The sequence below is a fragment of the Hetaerina americana genome, unplaced genomic scaffold (assembly GCF_022747635.1).
Source record: "Hetaerina americana unplaced genomic scaffold, ioHetAmer1.1.p SCAF_33, whole genome shotgun sequence".
Classification (NCBI taxonomy): Eukaryota; Metazoa; Arthropoda; class Insecta; order Odonata; family Calopterygidae; genus Hetaerina; species Hetaerina americana.
In genome coordinates this window covers 2,238,621-2,258,574 of record NW_027286908.1, presented here as the reverse complement: position 1 = coordinate 2,258,574, position 19,954 = coordinate 2,238,621, and the positions used below count along the sequence as shown (strand labels likewise).

General features: G+C 36.6%; 1 protein-coding gene across 1 annotated transcript; it reads left to right on the top strand.

Moving 5' to 3' along the window:
* Nucleotides 1-2,823: 2,823 nt before the first annotated feature.
* IFT57 (intraflagellar transport 57) lies at nucleotides 2,824-12,246 on the top strand. The gene is made up of 9 exons (XM_071589122.1): nucleotides 2,824-2,886; nucleotides 3,014-3,182; nucleotides 3,336-3,498; nucleotides 3,609-3,727; nucleotides 3,846-4,008; nucleotides 4,083-4,194; nucleotides 4,478-4,674; nucleotides 9,885-10,029; nucleotides 10,991-12,246. Exons 1-9 carry the CDS (start codon nucleotides 2,871-2,873, stop codon nucleotides 11,212-11,214), a joined length of 1,308 nt encoding a protein of 435 aa, XP_071445223.1. The 5' UTR covers nucleotides 2,824-2,870; the 3' UTR covers nucleotides 11,215-12,246.
* Nucleotides 12,247-19,954: the final 7,708 nt, after the last annotated feature.

Below are 19,954 nucleotides of genomic sequence, written 5' to 3'. Positions count from 1 at the left end.
CCCCTCTCCACAGAGGCTAGTTTACTGCATATCATGCAAATTGATCCAAGAACACCACTATAGCTAAATGCTAAAGCAGATGCATAGGCACAAATTTAGGCAAACACCCATGTGGCAGAAAATATTTCTCTTATTTTTTCTTGGTTCTTCTTTCTCCTGAATTATTGATGAGCTTCAGGATGGGGTTTGCCTTGTTAAAGAATGGGTTAGTTCAATACAGGTGTAACTTGCATGAAAAAAGGGAAACTGGTATGTTGCATGTTTAATGAAGTTTTCTTGAGTCTTCCACAGGGTCCATATTGGCTGACGTTTCCTCATCAGCCTGAGGATAATGCTCGAGTTGAGTGTTGAAACTCAGCGAACATGGAACCCCTAACACAAGAAAACTTTATTTAGCAGATACGCTGGGGAAGCATCAGATCTTACTTAATGATTTATGTTTTTTTCATCATATTGATTGTTGCCATGCTATTGACTGGTCAGTAGCTACAGGAGAGATTTCCCTCTGTAGGAACAAACTTCTTTCCATCGGAACTAGTAAATTGCATATCATGCAAATTCAACCAAGAATAACTCCTTAACTAAATGCCAATGCAGTTATCTAGCCTTATATGCTGATTAAAGAGATAAAGATAGGCCATATGGGTCCAAATGTAAGCACCAAAGTACAAACGGCCTCGTAGTGGCAGAAATTCCTCCTTTATTCTCTTTTTTTTGTTCTCTTTGCTTCTAAATATTTGACACTCCTGGGGATGGGCTTTTTTCCTTGTGAAGAGAAAGGGTTAATACAGTACTGCATCAAAATAGCTGGACTGGCATGATTTTTTTTAGAATACCTATATTTACGATGCTAAGTGATGGAAGTCAATGAACACTGAAGAGATTTCATCCTTCAGGAACAAACTCCTTCCCTCATGAGGTAGTGTACTGCATATCATGGGAATTCAAGAAAAAAAGAAAACAATACCTAAATTCTAATGCAGTTACCCAGCCTCTAACACAGAGTATCGTGATGATGAGCGAACGTATGTGACAAAATCTAAGCACTGATGTGGAAACGCCTAGTTGTGGCAGAACTCTTTTTTCCTCACTTTTTTTGGTTGAAGTTTGTTTTAAATACTTGACACTCTTGGGGGCAGGTTTCACCCTTGATAGAACGGGGTTTACCCTGAGGAAAGAACGAGTTGATGCCATACAGGTATAAAATGGCATCAATATAGGTGACTGATATGATATAAGGTTTTTTAAATACCTATAGTTATGTTGCTTTGGGATGGAAGTAAGTAGCTAAAGGAGAGATTCTCCTCTGCAGAAACAAACTCCTTTCCATAAGGGCTAGTTTATTGCATATCATGTGAATAAATCTAAGAACAATATTATAAATAGATGTTGATGCAGTTACCTAGCCTTAAACAGTGTAATAATACTTCATTAATTTTGAAAAATGGTACAACCATATTAAATGTCATCAATACAAATAGTACTTAATTTATAAACATAAGGTCTTAAATGTGATGAAGATAGTCACAAAAGAATTCATCAATGAGTAAAGTGGGTGAGCAAGCGACCAGGTATATATAACCTATCCTTGAAACTCTGGATACAGTCAAGTGTCAAATGAGTAGGCAGTTATACAGTTGTATGTTCACAGTATGAAATTTGTTTTAAGCTGATAAAAATCTACAAGAAGTAGTATTTAGATTTGCTTTACCTCTTGCAGTGTAGTTATGGATGTGAGATTGGTAAGTTTCTAGATTAACTTTCACATGAATCAGAGCCTTAAAGATATATTATCTTAATACAGTCATGATTCCATACCTAACAAAAAAATGTCTGTAGGAATCACATGGTGGTACATTAGCAGCAAGATTTGAACAAGTGGCAAATTACCCCATTAATGAACGGCATTTAAAGGTCTTGATAAGAGTTAATTGATACTCATTTGATATGAGGAAGTTGAGTTTTCTTAACATATAAACAGCTTTACTCATTTTATTACAGATCTGACTGATGTGGGTCTCCCAGTTTTCTATCAATATAAATTTTTAGTATTTTAGCAGCTTCCATTTCAGTTATTTTTTATTTAAGACTGCAAACATATACTGTTTTATTGGCATTTAAATGTAAATGATTAATATCAAACCATTCCTTGGCCTGTGCTAGATCGCACCTTTGCATCTTACATATGTTGGCATTTTTGTACAAAAGTGGTGTCATCGGCATTTAAAACAGAATTAGATTTCATATTACAGGGCAAAGAATTAATCATTATGATAAAAAGTATTGGCATAAGCACGGAGCCCTTTGGGCCACCACATTTACAGAGACAAAGGATGACCAGGGGAATAGGATAGGAGGGATATATGACTCATCAGAAGCTTGCACAAGTGTTTTTTGTCGAGGGAGAGTCAGGGTGGGCAGTATTAGCCCCTTCAGGCAGTGAAAGAGTAGATAGACAGTGCAGGGCCCATCGAAACATACCTAAATCCAATGACTACTGTGAAATAAAAGAATATTATCTTCAAAGAGGGGAAGAACGAAGATTCTTTACGGACTTAATGTGAACGGTCTGTAATCTAGATTATCAAGTCTCATGACTTGATATTCTAGATTACATGATGAAGTTTCAAATCTTGATAGAGGATGGTTACTTAATATTTCAAAAAGTGAATAAATCCCGGCTCAGGTCAAGTCAATCAGGCTTAATCGAGTACCCAATAAATATTTAACTTCGAAATATCCGCTTTGGTTCGATTTTCAATTGTCGAATTTAATTATCGATTCCGTATTTGAGCAACGTATATTATCGATTATTTTGGTAATTCTGTCGATAGAACTGTACTGCTTGTTTGAATGGGTGGATATGAGCTATGTTTAAAAGCAAAGGTTCTCGCATGATATAAACCGAAAGTGTTTTGCGAGTAAAATGTTCTACTTTATATAAAGTTTTAATTTAGATTTTTTAATTGATAATTTTTATTTTTCTTTCATCATTACTGTGTCATTTGGATAGAAATGAATATGAATCGAGAAGGTGACCGTCGAAGTAATGATGATTTTGAGGGAGGCCCTGGAAGTCTATTTACACCTATCGTAATGATGGAGGAAGTGATCTACAAACTTGCAGTTCTCAATTATCAAAAGGAATATGTCAGAGATTTACAAATGAAACCACTGAATAGGTGAGGTACTTATTCGTGGACCGCATACACTTATATTGCGTTAACTTTGAAATATACTAAAAATTTGCCCAGAAAAATCCATCTCAAAGTATTGACATATTAATGATTCTCCAACTTTCTTTTTTACGCTGTTGTTTGTTTGATAATTTATAGACATTACTTCGCGTTGGCATCGAATCCAATGGAACAGTTCTTCAGTTTTACTTCCTTATGTGCATGGCTGATAAGGAAAATGGGAAAGTCCTTTGATCAACCTCAGGAGTATGATGATCCAAATTCAACCATTTCGTCCATATTGGAGTGTGTTCGAGAAAAAGTTCGTTTCGGAAAATTTTCTTAACTTTCTGCTCCTTTCCCAGTACAATTGCACAATTTTTGCTATAAATGATGATGCATTGTAAGACAGTTTTGTCTCGTTTGTTTCAGGGAGTCGCAATAACATTTCCACCTAGTAAGTTGAAGCAAGGCTATGGAGAGAATGTAGTGTTCATTTTGGACAAACTTGCTGATGAGGCCTTAAAAGCATCCAATATTACATGGAAAAAGTCAGTTGTGGTTGAAGTATATTGTTATTGCCTGTTATTATGTTGTATACCCTAAAATATTTTTCATGAATGAACAATGTTGTAATGATATCAAAGAAGATTTTGTGTTAACTTGAAGGCCTATCATTCCACCCGAACCGGACATTATTGAAGGCGTAAGTGATGATGAAACAGAATTAGTACTTGAAAAAATTGAGGAAGAACTTGCTGCTGTGTACTCTGATGATGATGATCCAGAGACAGTAGATCATGACATACTTGCTTTAAGAGGATTCGGAAAGGTTGGGCTGTACATTTATAAACAAAATCCATAGCCTGCACCTAGTCAAATAAATAAACATACATCTTTTCACAGGAATTGAGCCATCCAGAAAAGCCAGGTGTACTGGAATCAAAAGTTAGTGTTAATGAGTGGAAGCTGGAAGTTGAAAGAGTTCTTACTCAACTTAAAGTCACGATAAAACCTGGTAAATTAATATTTTACAACAAAGAGACGATTATTTTATTAATTATCATTGTGTTTATTTTTGCGGCACCTGTTTTCCTATTAAGATTGGTTGGTTGGTTAATTTTAGAAAAAAATATTTCCATTTTGAATATAATTTCCAATTTTGGTGCTGCGATTGATGCCTTTAAAACAAATAGCTGTAGATGTACACTTAAAATGAATGCATTTATGCTTGGCATTTCCATCAGACTTATTTCACTGAATCCAATTTTATATTTATTACGTGTATCATATCTCTTTAGATCCCAGAGACTGGATGTATCACCTGAGTGACATGCATCGCTATCAGGGCAACATGAAAGATGCGTTCCAGCCATCAAAAGTTAATTTGGAAAAACTGTTTTCTGATATTTCACACTCAATGGAAAAGATTGGATTGAGAGAAAAGTATTTGAACAACGAGCTTGAATCTTCAATTGCAGAGTTTAGTACATTGCAGGTTGGTTAAGTTATACTTATACATGTGATCATTAAAGATTTAAATGTGGCTCATTTAAAGGCATAGTTCAAAGAAATAGTACAATAGTGCAAAGATAATATTTTACCACAGTAAAACTGGAATTACTAATTTTATTAAAAAGATTGATGTTCATTTTATTTTTTAGTCACTATTGGTTACAGCATTTTCCTTAAGGTGTTTTGTTTCAATACTCAATCTTTGTGAGGTAATTCAATGTGTCTTTCCTCTGAGAATGATGTAATTTTTAGATCACAATCAGTCACAACAACAAGGGTCCACAATGATAACGCTATGGAAAAGTGCTCTTAGGTTGAGCATGTTACCCTCCTCCAAACGGGAATTTGAAAACCTAAGTCCTAGTAGTAGTTTTTATGAGAGGTGACCAACAGCTAAGGTCATTTGCACCTTTAGAGATGGATGGGAAAGAAAGTGTGGAGAGAAACCTTGCATAGACATTAGCCTACTCATGTTGAAAGGAGCCAAGAGGTCTGCTGTTTAATGTCCCATCCGGCGGACGTACTCACCCAAAGTGCTCTCCTCAAAGTACCTCAAGTAGGGATTGGGATACCGATGAAAAATATTTGTTGTCTTCAGGATTTGAACCTGGGCCCTCTTGGTGGGACCTAAGTCCTTCGGGCTAGGTAGTGGCATTAATTTACTCATATTTCGCCAAAATGTGAGATATGTATGAAATAAGATATCTGAGATAGAAGCAGTTGTCAAACATGCTGGCTACAATGTATTATGTCTCGATGAACATTGGCTCACAAAAAATAAAGTTATTGTATATAGCATAAGAGATTTTAGATTGGCATCATTCTACTGCCTGTCTGTGTCAAAAAATCGCGGTACCTGTATTTATACCTTGAAAGTTATGCCTTATTAAGTAATTGACTTAAATTCTGTATGGCATTGCACTTGGTAATATCTGCTATCATGTTGAAGGACCTGAATCTGATCATTGCTTTTATGTATCACTCCTCTAGTGACGTATTTGAAGGTTTCTGTAATGAGCTGGATGTATTACTATCCCTTTTCTTGGCTCTGGTAGCTAGTATCATAATTTGCGGGGATCTCAACATTGATATAACCCTAAGAACTAGCGATTGTCAGGTTCTTAAAAATCTTTTGCTTTCCTATAATTTATACTGGGCAAACTAAGAACCTACTCGACTATCTGCCTGCCTAGATAATGTAATTGCCAATAGTGGTCCTAAATTGTGTATAGTATTCCAGTTGTCTGTCTGTCCATGTCTGACCATCAAGGTATAAGCTTTACTTTTAAGACTCAAATAACTCCTAAGAAATTCTCAAATAAAAGTAAAACAATGACTATGAGGTCCATAACAATGGAAGGTGTAGAGAGTTTCAAACTGCTTCTGTTTTGTGTCCATTGGCTTGGTATTTGCACAGGCTCCGTTGAGCAGCTTAGTTTACCAAGTTTTTAATGTAATTTCCCAGGCATTTTTGTACATTATTTCCCAAAAAAATATTTAACTGTAAGCTCGCTAATGCTAAAAATAATCTGTTGTATTTTGAGGAGATATTACTTCTTAGAAATGATTTACTTAGTTATGACCACTCTTAATAAAACCAGTAGAAGCCTGCATGACAAGAAGGCCCACTTGAATCGCAAAAGAGATTATCAAAACCCAAATAGGTGTGCAAAAATTGAGGCTTTTAAGGATTTTATTTTCAATGCAAAAAATAAACAAAAGGCAGCTTTGAGAGTAATCAATGAAGAAGTTGGTCATGGTAATGCAAAAAAAAATCTTCCTTTCACCCCAGAAACTGTAGACAATTTTTTCTTAAAAGCTGTTGAAAACAATTTGTTCTTTAAAAAGTTGATGCTGTCAAATTGGCAATATGCTGTAAAATATTCGTCAAATGATTTAAATTTTAAATGGAATTTTGTTACTACATTTGATTTTATATTAACCTAAAAAAATTTTTTTTTTAATCCAACCATCAGAGTGAAACTCTACAGTGCTCATTCAGGGTCTTCAATTTGCTCTGGAGTTGACTGTAATGGAAAAAGGTCTGTTAAAATAGTATGGCGAATTTTGAATTTTCGCAGGTTACGTATAATTGATTTTCGATTTTTTGTGGCGTTATGTTGGTGATAAGTGTCATAGTAGCAAAGAAAACACCCTTATTATTTTGCATATGGAGCATCTTTTCAAACTCTGCTCCCCAAAGTTGCATTTGTATTATATGGTATATCATAAACACAATAATCAACCCGTAGGTGGGTTTGGTAGGTGATGGTATTATTCACCCAGTACCAAGCCCATAAGATATTTGAAATTCACACATCTAGGTAATAAGGGGGGGGCAGTTCCTTTCCCTTTGTTGGTTATGGTTTCCCATGAAGATCAGATACCCAAAAAATCACACAGCTTGGGTAAAGCTGAGGGTGAACACAGGTCCTCTGGTCAGTAGTCAGACTGCTCTATCCCAGGACTACCATGTCCAATTTTTTTATGATATCCTCAGAATAAAATCACCTTGCATTAAATTTCCATTTATTTATTATTTCATCTTGTTATTTTACAATTGTAAAATATGAGATATGTCATACAAAACAAAAAAATGTGTACATACAGGTACATTTTGTAAAATGGTTATAATAAAGTTACTGCTTGTCATTCCTTGGCAAAAAATATTAATTTTGGTTAGTTCAATAGTTTCAGCCTCAACTTTGTGGAAGTTCATTTTAATAAATGAAAAAGAAACACTTTGTTCCAATCCACCAATTTATAATAAATGAAAAAGAAACACTTTGTTCCAATCCACCAATTTATTACAGGTACGACTAGTTTCGACGCTACGGCGTCATCCTCAGGTACAAAGTTTAAAGTCACAATCATTGTATATATACTCTCTTCTGGAAAGGGTGGGGGAGTTGTGGGAAGAGGGGGCGGGGAGGGGAGTACGGGGGTAGGTACGAAAGTATGTGGGAGAGGGTAGGAAACACCAGGAAAAGCGTTAGTGAGTGGGGGGGATTGGAAGGTGGGTTAAGAAAGGGGAAATTAGGGGAAAGGGGAGGGGATTAGTAAGCTAGGGATTTCATTGGTCAGTATAATTTGAGTCAATGGCTAATGGGGATAAAGGTACGGGTTAGGAGTCAATGGGAGTTGGGGGGAAGGGGTTATTGGTTCTGTTTTTCTGTTATTGCTAGGGAGGCTTCCAGGAGAGGTGATACGTTTTCAAACAGAATGTCATTGAGTAAAGGATGTTTCTTCATTGTTCTCCGGATCTCCAACTCTTCCTTCTTGTCCATCCATGTCCATGAAGAAAAAGGGAGGAGGATGGACAAGAAGGAAGAGTTGGAGATCCGGAGAACAATGAAGAAACATCCTTTACTCAATGACATTCTGTTTGAAAACGTATCACCTCTCCTGGAAGCCTCCCTAGCAATAACAGAAAAACAGAACCAATAACCCCTTCCCCCCAACTCCCATTGACTCCTAACCCGTACCTTTATCCCCATTAGCCATTGACTCAAATTATACTGACCAATGAAATCCCTAGCTTACTAATCCCCTCCCCTTTCCCCTAATTTCCCCTTTCTTAACCCACCTTCCAATCCCCCCCACTCACTAACGCTTTTCCTGGTGTTTCCTACCCTCTCCCACATACTTTCGTACCTACCCCCGTACTCCCCTCCCCGCCCCCTCTTCCCACAACTCCCCCACCCTTTCCAGAAGAGAGTATATATACAATGATTGTGACTTTAAACTTTGTACCTGAGGATGACGCCGTAGCGTCGAAACTAGTCGTACCTGTAATAAATTGGTGGATTGGAACAAAGTGTTTCTTTTTCATTTATTATAAATTGGTGGATTGGAACAAAGTGTTTCTTTTTCATTTATTAATTTTGGTCTTGAAAAAAATTCTTTCATAGATTCAAACATCTAATATGAATTGGTATCTTTTATGCCTGCTAGGAAATGGTTATAAATTTTTATGCCAGCGTAAAGGGGTCGTTTTTAATACAAAGAAGTGGAATGCTGTATTCAATGCACCTTTATTTGTGTTGTGGTATAATCATGGGTACTAATCTGTAGTAGTCTTGACATATGCCAATATAACTTGCATATAATAGTGAATCACTCAATGTTTTTGTTGCTATCAAGGTATGTATATCTCAAATGCTGGGATAAAAATAAAATGCAGTAATTTATGGCAACACAAGAAATGTAATGAAAAAATCCAACAAAAATGTATGAAACAATGATACAAGATTTGGATTAAAAGTATTGGTTACAATTTTTCCTGTGTGCTTGAAGGGCTGAATTCAGACCATCATTTAAGTGTGTGCATGGTGGCATTGGCACTGATAAGATGGCAGTATACGTCATTATCACTGAACATTTGGCGATGTGAAAGATCTGCACTGAACTCATTCGGAAGTTCTTGACAGACGATCAAGAGCATAGTTGAGTGTCTGCTTGCAGAAGACCTACAGCGGCATTGTGATGATTCCCCAACCCCCTTACAGTCCTGACTTGGCACCCGCAAACTATTTCCTATTCCTTAAAGTGAAATTCTCCATCTAAGAATCCCACCATGGGACCCTAAGTGCTGTCAAAGAAGCTTGCATACATACCCTTAAGGATCTTCCGTCTACCAGGGAGCCTTCGAGTAGTGGAAAAACCACTTGCAAAAGTGTGTCGATGCTTAAGGGATATACTTTGAAGAATTTTGAGGCATTGCAGCAATTTCTGAAATAAATCTGTTTCCAATAATTTTTATTCAAACGATATATGATGGCAAAATGTGTCATCTGAAGAATGAAAAAATTAAAAGAATGTAAAGCCAATAATGGTAAAGCTTTCCTGCAAAATCAACAAAAATTAAACATATCAAAGCTGAAATAAATTGTCTGTGGATTGGGATTGAACTGACTACCTAAGAGCCAATACCCAACATGGTGGCAGAGGTTAGACATGTTTTGCTGCATTAAAATGTGATTATGACATAAAATTTGGCTGTGTATGACTGGATATTTTTGTATTTGGAGAGTTTAGGGATCTAATTACCAAGGTTAGGTGAAATCAGTCATCCTCAGACTTTATCCTGAACTTGCGAGTGAGCACTTTCAATTCTCTCACGTGACTTTCAGCAGTAACTTCTATTTCATTTTATCCCATATGTAAAATAAATGTGCAACTAATATTCCCCAGAGGCAACTTACCGAAGCACAAGAGGCATATAACGCAGCATGTACATCCATCTCAAACCATTCTCAAATGTTGAGCCAGTTGACTGAGGAATTGGACCTTGTGAAACAAGAAACGGAAGAACGGGGATCTAGCATGACTGATGGAAGTACGTGTTCTCTCTTTCAAACATCTCTCATTCATTTATCACATATTAATGTGACTAAGAAAATCAGTAGCCGTAGATGTGCTATCTTTGATATAATCTTTACCAGTGAAAATATGCACTGCTGTATTGTTTATTAAACATAATTTGTATGTGTAGTTGCATTGGTTTGGGCTGCATGGCTTTTATTGTCTTTTGAAAGTTGGAAAACAGTGCAAACTTTTAATTGATCAAACTGTATTGTGAGTTTTATTGCAAGGTTTTGAGTTAGCTTCCTGCTTCAGTTGATGCAACCTAAATGAATTTTGCTATTATGTAAGTGTTTCCCTATTCATAGTGTCGTAATTTTTGGCACTTCCGCCTCATAGCTACAGTCCACAAATAAAATGTAATCAGCTTGCAGCTCTCAGTGTCATTAAGCTGAGTATGAAACCAAGTAAACCTGATACAACTAATATGTGCCTTAGGGCAGAGAGGGTTGATTGATGCCTCCTCTGTGCTCATGGCCTCTCTTTCGGAGGAATGCTGCTGCTATTATTGGGTTAACTCCCAGGGGTTTGCAGTTGAAATTGTGGAGTTGATGGATTTGTTTCAGATCTCAAAGCTGCATGCAAGCCTTATATCTCTGCCTATGTTTGGCTAAAATTTTTCATTTCTTGTAGCTCCTGTCTTCAAAATTTTTTGTTGAGTGCTGCTTTTATTATGCACAAAAATGACATTGGAGTGGCCTTATTTGCTATTTATATAGGTAGCACTTTGGTATTTTTATATCAATGATATGATAATATATGATGACATTAATAAGCGATTAAGTCAGAATTTGAGACATGCATGCTCATTAAAAACACTAGATTCAGGGTAAAATGAAACTTTGACTAAATAAGCTTGAACTCTGAACTCCATGACTCTCATCTTTCTCATGACCGAATAGTTGCATACTTAACAAATGTTTGTTTTGTTGCAGCTCCGTTGGTCAACATAAAAAAAGCCCTGGCCCAACTTAGGAGTGAAATTGCTTTACAGGATGTGCGTCTTGGTATATCTGAGCATTGTTTACTTCAGTCTAGATTGCGTGACAAGTCAAAAACACAAGAAGATTTGCTCTCCATCAGCAATGCTCACCTGTCTAGTCTACACAATTTTGCCAATTTAAATTCTGCACATACTGGAGGCTTGAGAAAATATTAATGAATATTTGTATGAAAGCTCATGTAATTCTTTAGTTCCTCTTCATGAAAATCAAGAGAGACATTATTCAGGGTTAAAATCTAGAGTAATCACTACTCTTTGGTTTTGACCAATCTTGCTAGTCAAAATGGGCCAATGTGAGCAGTGTTTGGGACAAATCGAAACTATTTTTCATCTAAATGGTGAAGAATCCTATGTGCCTCTCCATGGGTTTAACATGGGTCTCCTGGCTTAATGGCCCCTGTATTTCGGCTTTTGTTTGCTCTTTCAAGGAAATTTTCGGTGATAATTCAACATTCTATTTATATATTATATAAAATATCACCTGATTCCTCTGTGGTTTTTCAAAAAATAATAAAAAGTCAATGATAACCAGTTGGCTAGAAAATTCTCACCAAATTTCTATGTGAAACATAAATTAAATATTCTCATCGTTAACTAAGTCCCATGGTTTAAGTTGTCTCTATTTGGTTTCTATTGTGTGTTCCTGAAATCTCAAGGGATTTATGTACGATAAAAAATATGAATATCAGATTTGGCAAGCCAGTACCCATATTTGATAAAAATGTGACAAATATGTACCTGTATTTATTTTCAAGAAAGCCACTTTTCCAATCTATTTACCCATCTTATCTGAGACTGGTTCTCTTGTTGACTATTGATTTAAAACAAACCAAGAAGATTAGGGCACCCAAAATGTGAAATATTCGGGGAAAACTTGTGCTTTCGTTTGAATTTTGTTCTGTGATCTCACATGCTAGTGTACTGTTTTCTTTGCAAAAAAAGTTTTGAGCTCCTTCAGGAGTTCAGCTTTCTAAGTGGGCTAATTTATTTTTAGTTTGAAACTTGTACCACACTTAAAAAATTCAAATATCTCTAGGTACATGTGCTATGTGATGCTTGCTTACTTTTTAGAAGCTATTCTTGCTGTGGTCCAAGAGAAAGGGTGAATGGAAATTGACTCTGAAAGAACTCTGTGCCTCTTATAATAAATTATGTATGTATATAATGTTCTTAATAAAAGTGTTTGAATCCTGGCAGCGGCAGATATTTTTCAGTTTTATCCTGATCCCTACTTGAGGTGCTTTGTAGAGGGCACTTTGAGTGAGTACATCATCCATTGGATTGGACATTAAGCTACGAATTGATATAATTTAGGGTTAAATTACAAAAAATTATCTATTTCCTTTAATTTTCTCAGTCATGCTTTCAAGAATTTCATACCAGCATATCCAGGGTTCCTAGCAAACATGGATGATCTGTGGGCAGTTATTCTAAGGTCATTACAACCTCTTGTGCTATACCTATGTAAATCAGCATTGGTTTTCAGAGTGAAAATGGCTTTGTTTTGCTGAACAAAGATCAAAGTATGAAACATGTACAAACAGGGAAGAGATAGAATGTTAAATCTTTTAAACTAAGCTCTACAACTGCTTGCCCTTGGAACTTCTCCTAGGATTCTTACTGCCCATTTTTGTTGTCTTAATAGGTGAAAATTAAAAAATAAATCTCAGTGGAAAAATGCCACTATCTATTTTTCTCTATGACAAACATATAGTTAAGTAATTATTAATTTTAATTCTACCTTTGGTTTTGTTCATTGATTGGGTTATGGTTGAGGGCCATGCTCGAGTTGACCTTCCCATTCTATTACATTAGGCTTTTGGATTGGTGTTTTAGCTAGAACAATATATGCATTTAATAGGCTGAAATAACTAACCTTGAGGATAAAAGGATTTGACTTCATTTTTTAATAGGGGTATACCATCCATACTCATACTAGGCTGTATGCATGCCGTGTACAGCTATGAGAGGGTTGCCTCACCCATTATGTAATTTCAGGTTACAGTTTTATTTCACTATTTGTGGGATCAATTATTATTGGCGCTGATATACCTGATTGGGGTTTTTGTCTACTGTCGCTGTGTATTCTCCTCCGCCTGTGTGTACTTGTGTTGGCATGGAAAGATCTTCTTTTCTATCACTTTGTAATTTTTTTGGTGAGCTGAGTCTTTGTGCTGATGTTTGCAATGCCAAAATTTCAAAATCATCAACCCTATTATTCTGGAATGTGGCAAGTTCAAGTTTGGAAAATAATCAGCTATGTGGAAGGTACTTAGTGTTTTTTCTTTTACCCCTTGAGGATCACTCATGATGCTCCTAGAATTGGTCCTGTCAAGAAACTACTTGAACTATGTAAAATAATTAAATTCCTCTAATCCAATAATTTCATGTGATTCAAGTGGTCGAATGATTTTGCAAGAAGTGTAGAATTGTGTGCAGACATAGGAATGATCTTTCTATGGTGACTAGAATCATACTTCCCTTAAGAGACAGAAATGTGGGAAATAATTTAGACAATTTTACATGTATTTGACTTAAAAACGAAATGGCTTCAAAAGGGCTTGAAGAAAGGAAGGAAATGCTAAGAAAATAGAGTGAAAGTCATGGAGAGAATGTACTTTTCACTTTCAGGCTTCACTTAGTGGAATTTTTCGATGTCCTTATTAAATGAGTTTGTGATTTTCCACAGACTTCATGGAGAGGTGTATTTATTAGACCAACCCAAATTAGGTGCATTTACAATGCATTTACAATGGGTGGTCCTGTTGTGACTCTGAAGAGAAAGTTATTAAAAAGAGCTCAGAAAAAGAAAAGATAAGTTGGATAATTATTTGAAGTGAAAGAAAACAAATCGAAAAAGCTAGAATATCAAGTGAGAGCATAGGAAGTTCAGTTTTCTTATTTTATATGTACTTTAAAAAAATTTTCTTCTTCCAGTTTGCATTGTCTCTACTGATTACACAAGAGAAAAGTTGCTGTGTCACTCTTGATCACACTAGAGACATACATGCATAACTAAATAAAAAATATAGACTTACACTTGTATAACAAAGAATTTAATGGTTTTTAAGACCATCCAGAGCGGCATGTAAAGTAAATGAAATTGATGACGTTGAACGTCGAAACCCGGGTCGTATGGTAATAAATATTCAGTGGAATCCCAAAGTTACTATTTTTTCATTTCCAATAGTAGCATCATCCTCGGGGAAAATTTCAAGCATTGCCAATTTCCATACTAAAAAGAAAGACTCTTACTTTTCAGGGAAAATTATGAGTCTTTCTTTTTAGAATGGATATTAAATACTTCCATGAAGTGAAGCCTGAAACAATAGAGTGTATTGCCAATTTCATTTATCTTTATATCTATGTACATGGGGGTTGTGAATGGATGGCGCAGAGAGAGGGTGGCTTCGGAACTGGAGGTGCAATACATGAATTTAGCCCTGTCAAACATTGTACCTATTGTTGGAACTAATTAGTCGAAAAGATTCATACTGCGAACAAATAGCTATATTGCTTTTTAATTCTTTGAAAATGGAGTTTCACAAAGTTGAACTGGAAACTATTACATCTATTATTTACATTCATGGTTACCGTTTTATGAGTGTAAATGTCACTCCACCCTTGGTCTTTTTTCTCCTTAAAAGAAATCTCCCATCTAAAAGTTGATGGTTTAATTATGAAATCTGTTTCGACTCTGAAGGAGCAAGTCTAGTCCAATCAAAGAACTCCCATTGTATAATACTTTCTTTGCACTCCGCTGGGTCTTTGCAGACCCCCCCCCCACCCTCCTAGCGACTTCCTTCTCATTTGAGAAATTTTTGGTGATTTTATAGATGCTACATTTTAATGCATGAAAATTGCAAACATTCTAATGTTTAAAAATTTTTGAATAATGGTGGAGCATTAGGTTATTGACTGGAGGGTTCAGGTTTGGTTCCCGGGCATGCCTCTTTGTATACCCTTAGCTCCACCCAAGCTCTGTGATTTTTTTTGGTACCAGATCTTCCTGGGAAACCATTACCGGCACAGGGAAAGGAATTTGCCCCCCTAATCTGATGTGTGAATTTAACATGCCGTCAGGGCTCAGTATTGTGTGAACTCGACTATCACCTACCAAACCGACCTTTGGATTGATTACTGTATTTTTGGTTTTTTAGACACATGTTTAATGTTTTCAACTTTCTTATTCATGTCTGTAAATGTTCCAATTGAATGATGCTGGCCATTCAATGATTGATGGGTGTGATTAATTAAAGCATTTGTTATTGAAGTTGCCTTCTTGAAATGGATGCTGAGTTAACTGTAACAAATCAAAATAGCAAAGGTAAATTAATAGATGCTTATGTATTGACTCCTCTCAAGTTCTGAAGAAAATAAACAATACATTGGTTTCAAATTTCAGGATTGTGATTAAGATTAAAGAAAACTTTGGCAAATTTCAAGTTTGAAAGGAGGTCCCAGTCACTGGAAGAGGAAATAACTCATGGGAATATCTATTTTACTAGAGAGGATTCCAAAATGCCTAAATTCCAGTTTTCAGTGAAAAGGATCAGAACTTTTTAGGTTTCAGTAGGGAATGGTAAATTTGAATGAGGAGCTTGCTTTGGATTAAGATAATGGAATATTAGGGTTCATATGATGTAATTAGTCATTGGAACTGTTGGCTATTTCTACAGGATTTTTTAATAGAAATTTGGTTGAAATTAATTAAAGGAGGATTTTCATGTTTTAATGCTGTTCGATTATTCCCCTTATGCAGATTTGACCTGGTCATCAGATGGGAAATCTGAACGTCATCCTGCAATGTTCTGCCCTGTCTCTTACTCTAATAGTTCTCAATGTCTTGTAATTAGTTTGCCCTGGTAGTGTTGATTTTATGGATCGAACGATACAAGTTATGCTCGCATAACTAAAGGGATAAAGATGCCTATGTTAATTATTAGCATAAAACCTATTTTAAATCTACATCCATAGAGAGACTTTTTTATTATCTTTATTCCTTAATCAAAACCTCATCCATATCCATCCTCTTGTCTATACGTGGGGGTATCGTTTTTACGTTATTATTACTAAGAAATAACCGAGATATATGGATAAAATTTATTCTGCACATTAATTGATCATTATATGCATAATTTTGTAAATGACAGCTATTAACGTTGATTTGTTTTGTTTCAAGCAGCCGTAGATTGAAGTAACTCGCAGCATTGAGAAGATAGTGGCTACGAGATTGAGGATAGTTTTATACGAGCCGGAAACCCCGTTATATAAAACAGTTCATATCCAGGATTTTGAAGACCAATTTTCCGGAAGATTCATGCTACAAACCTTTAGTATTTATTGAGTACCCTGCGAGCCACCGCCAGGGTGTGCGGCGGGGAGTGATTGCACACCAGACTACCCTTGACCCACAACATTTTCCCTTTCCGCGGTCATAAAACCGTGATCCCTTATCGTTCGTGGGAAGAATGACATCTTAAATCTATCTGCTCCGCATTTTATCTCTCCCATTTTATTGAAATGATCTCTCCTACCGTGAAAAGACAGGGCTTATAATACATTTTCAGCATCGTTGCTGAAGAGAAATATCCAAATTATGCAAGGGATTTAATCAAATTTGCAACGGTCTTTTCTGAACGGGGCCATTTATTATCTATATAATGGTGTAACTTTCAACAAAGCAAATATGTATTCGTTTAATTCCCCTGAAGTCAATGTCTTGTGCGATTCCCATTGTGACGACATAGGTATCTGATTTATTTTCAGGCAATTTTTCGCCAAAACGTGAGGTAGGCCGGTGTTTTTTAGTTATCTTTGAAGGGGTCGACATCACTATTTTCTTGTAGTCCATGAATCACGTATTTACACATCGATCGACATAACTTGATGGCGTCTCCGGGGGCTGACAAGGGACTTTTTTTAAATTCGTTTCTGCCGAGAAAGGAGCTCCACGAATCTCCTCAAAGAGGTGTATCTCCCAGCCCAAGTCTTTAACTCTTCTCCGGAGCATGGAGAAAGATGAAACTGGGTCTTCCAGCCCAATTTCATGACTCACAGGGTGACCGGCAAGTACTCGCTCATTTCAATCACGTCCAATAGTTTTTCTCGAGGAGAATTCGTGTATTGCGACAGTGATTTGTGAAATGCTTCCAAAATTGCGAGCGCCATGATGTCTGGTTGTGATTCATTTCAGCATTTTTAGGATTAATTAGATGACAATAAGTGACTCACACTTCAGCGGAAGAGTTTTATATATGTCATAATTATTTAATCTTAGATTACAGAGTTCCTGCCTCATCGACCTTACATGGTTCAAATGTTTTAGTGTCGTACCTATCTTCAGCCTGTTAGTTAGTTTACAAAGGATGGTCATAGAATGTCCATTTATTGGAAACACTAGTTAATAGTGTGCTTTTAAGTTCCGAGTAGGCGTTGGGGATGGGTATTGCTGTTGCGAGGGCAACGATCATAATATGTGCGCCCCAAACGAACAAGATTGAAGCCAATGTACACCGATGTGGTAATCACAGTATAAAAATTGTTATTCTTTTATGTTACCCGGGCTCCATTGCGGACGTCTTCCTTTAGCTGTGCAAACTTGATAGGTTACTTTTGGGTAAAGGTGATTGTATGGGTATCGGCCGAATTCCTTCCGACATTGAGGTGGTTAGAGACGGGGCAAAAACGAAAATGTTTTTATAAAAAGTATCGGTAACAATTTTTTCCTGACGTGTGCGCGAAGTACTTAATTTAGACCGTCGGTTAAGTGTACGAATGGTCGCATATCGTACGAGTATTGGCATTGATAAGATGACCATGCACACCATTATCGTTGAAAATGTGGAGATGCGAAAGTTCTGTGCTAAACTCGTCCCGAAGGTCTGTGGACGGACGACCAAGAGCAGAGTCGAGTGACTGCTTGCGAAGACCTTCTGCAACGACTTCGTGACGATTCCCCAACCCCCTTACAGTCCCGACTTGGCGCCTGCAGACTATTCCCTATTCCCAAAAGAGAAATCCTACCTCAAAGAATAACACCATGGGGCAGTAAATGCCGCCAAAGAAACTGGCACGCGTACCCTGAAGGACCTTCCGGAATCCGCCTACCATGGGGCCTTCGAGTCGTGGAAAAGCCGCTGGCAAACGTGTGTCGAACCTCAAGGGATGTACTTTGAAGAATATTGAGGTATTTTGGCATTATCTGGATTAAATCTATTTTTCTGAAAATATTCCCGATACTTTTTATGCCAAACATGGGACTACCTAGAAACAGAGACTAAGCAATCTAGATAGTGTTAAGGAAAAAACTTCGTTCAGGCAGTGATCGAGGTAAGAATATACTATACTTTTACGCTATACCATGCGCAAGAAATCTTTCAAATAAAGTTTCAGAAATCGGCAAGTTGGTGGAGAGGTACGGCCTATGGTTAATTGTTCAATCAACTGTTCGCAATCGTCTGAAGACCTTTTGAGTGAGTGAATTTTAAGAACTAAATGGTTTAGCTACTTCATTTGGCAGCGCTTGACCATTACTCCTCACAAATATCGTTGGGGAACTGGAGAAGACGGTTTTAAATATTTATTTACCGGTAAAAAATATGGGTTTTTGTTGGAGAAGGAGTGCGATGGCCGATGGTTGAAGACGGAAAATCAAAGTGGGTTCCGAAGTGATGACGATGGTGATACTATCATTTAAAATAATTTTTTGGCAAACTCTTGAAAGAAAAATCAGGTTATAGGAGGGATGTTTAGAATTAATAAATACAAACGTCGAGAGAATCTACATTCGCTGAGTTTTCGTCAAAAATCTATCGACTCATTTTGTGGAAGATGGGAAAAAAATGAGGATACGTTTTGTGTCAAGTGCGCGATTTGGACAAAAAAATGCCGCAAGTCAACGAGAAAATGTTTCAAGTTTCAACAGTTTTTAACAAATTACCGAATTACAAAAATATACCAGTGGGAGTGTGCGGAATATTAACTTTCCGGCATATTTTAATTTGAGAAAGCGAATAAAATCCATAAATATTTTCACATTTGATGACAAATCAAATATGCAACATCTCAAGGTTGTCGATCGAGGAGTTTTACGACCATTGTGATCTCTTATGCTGGAGAGAATGAAAAATTTTGCAATTGATGGATTGTAAATTTCTCTCGGCTAATGAACTCATAGAAGACGGTGTATTTTTTACAAACCTGTAGTTATAATTTCAAGCGTTATTTTTCGTGTTTCCAAAACTAGGAAAGGTTCGGAATGCATGTGGTAGATTGTAACGTAAACCAACCTTCCCTAATCGTTCTGCCCACAGATAAGATAATATGGCCAAATATGAAAAAAAATCGGTAATCGGTTCCATCGAGCGTCGTAGCAATTTTGTGAAACGTCTTGTCAAACGGAGGTGTATTTCAAATTATGATCATTGTCACTTACAGAAAATGGCAAAAAAACTCGGAGCAATGCCTTATTGTTACCAATTAATGATGGCTGACCATCACGTCTTTTTAACCCGTCTAGTATCGGGGCCGAGATGCTGTAAAGATTTTCATTAAAAATGAAAGAAATGCCAGAACTTATCGAGGGAGTGCATAGGAACTACGCGAAATACTGCGATGACCATGGACGAAATTTTTTAAAAATATTGAAACTGCAACACCTTGCACTCTCTGCGGTGAGGAACTAGGGGCCGTGTCAGGGCCCACGTCACTTAACCGAAGTGTATATACATATACATGTATACTTATAGGAACGCTTCATTCTAAGCACAATATAAATTGTAGACCGCCTAATTTTTCCCGTTTCCTTGCGTAATCTAAGCAGTTACAATGGTCACCTAATTGTGCCAAAATCGTCCGACGGAAATAAAATTCACAAAATTGAATCGCGGTTCAT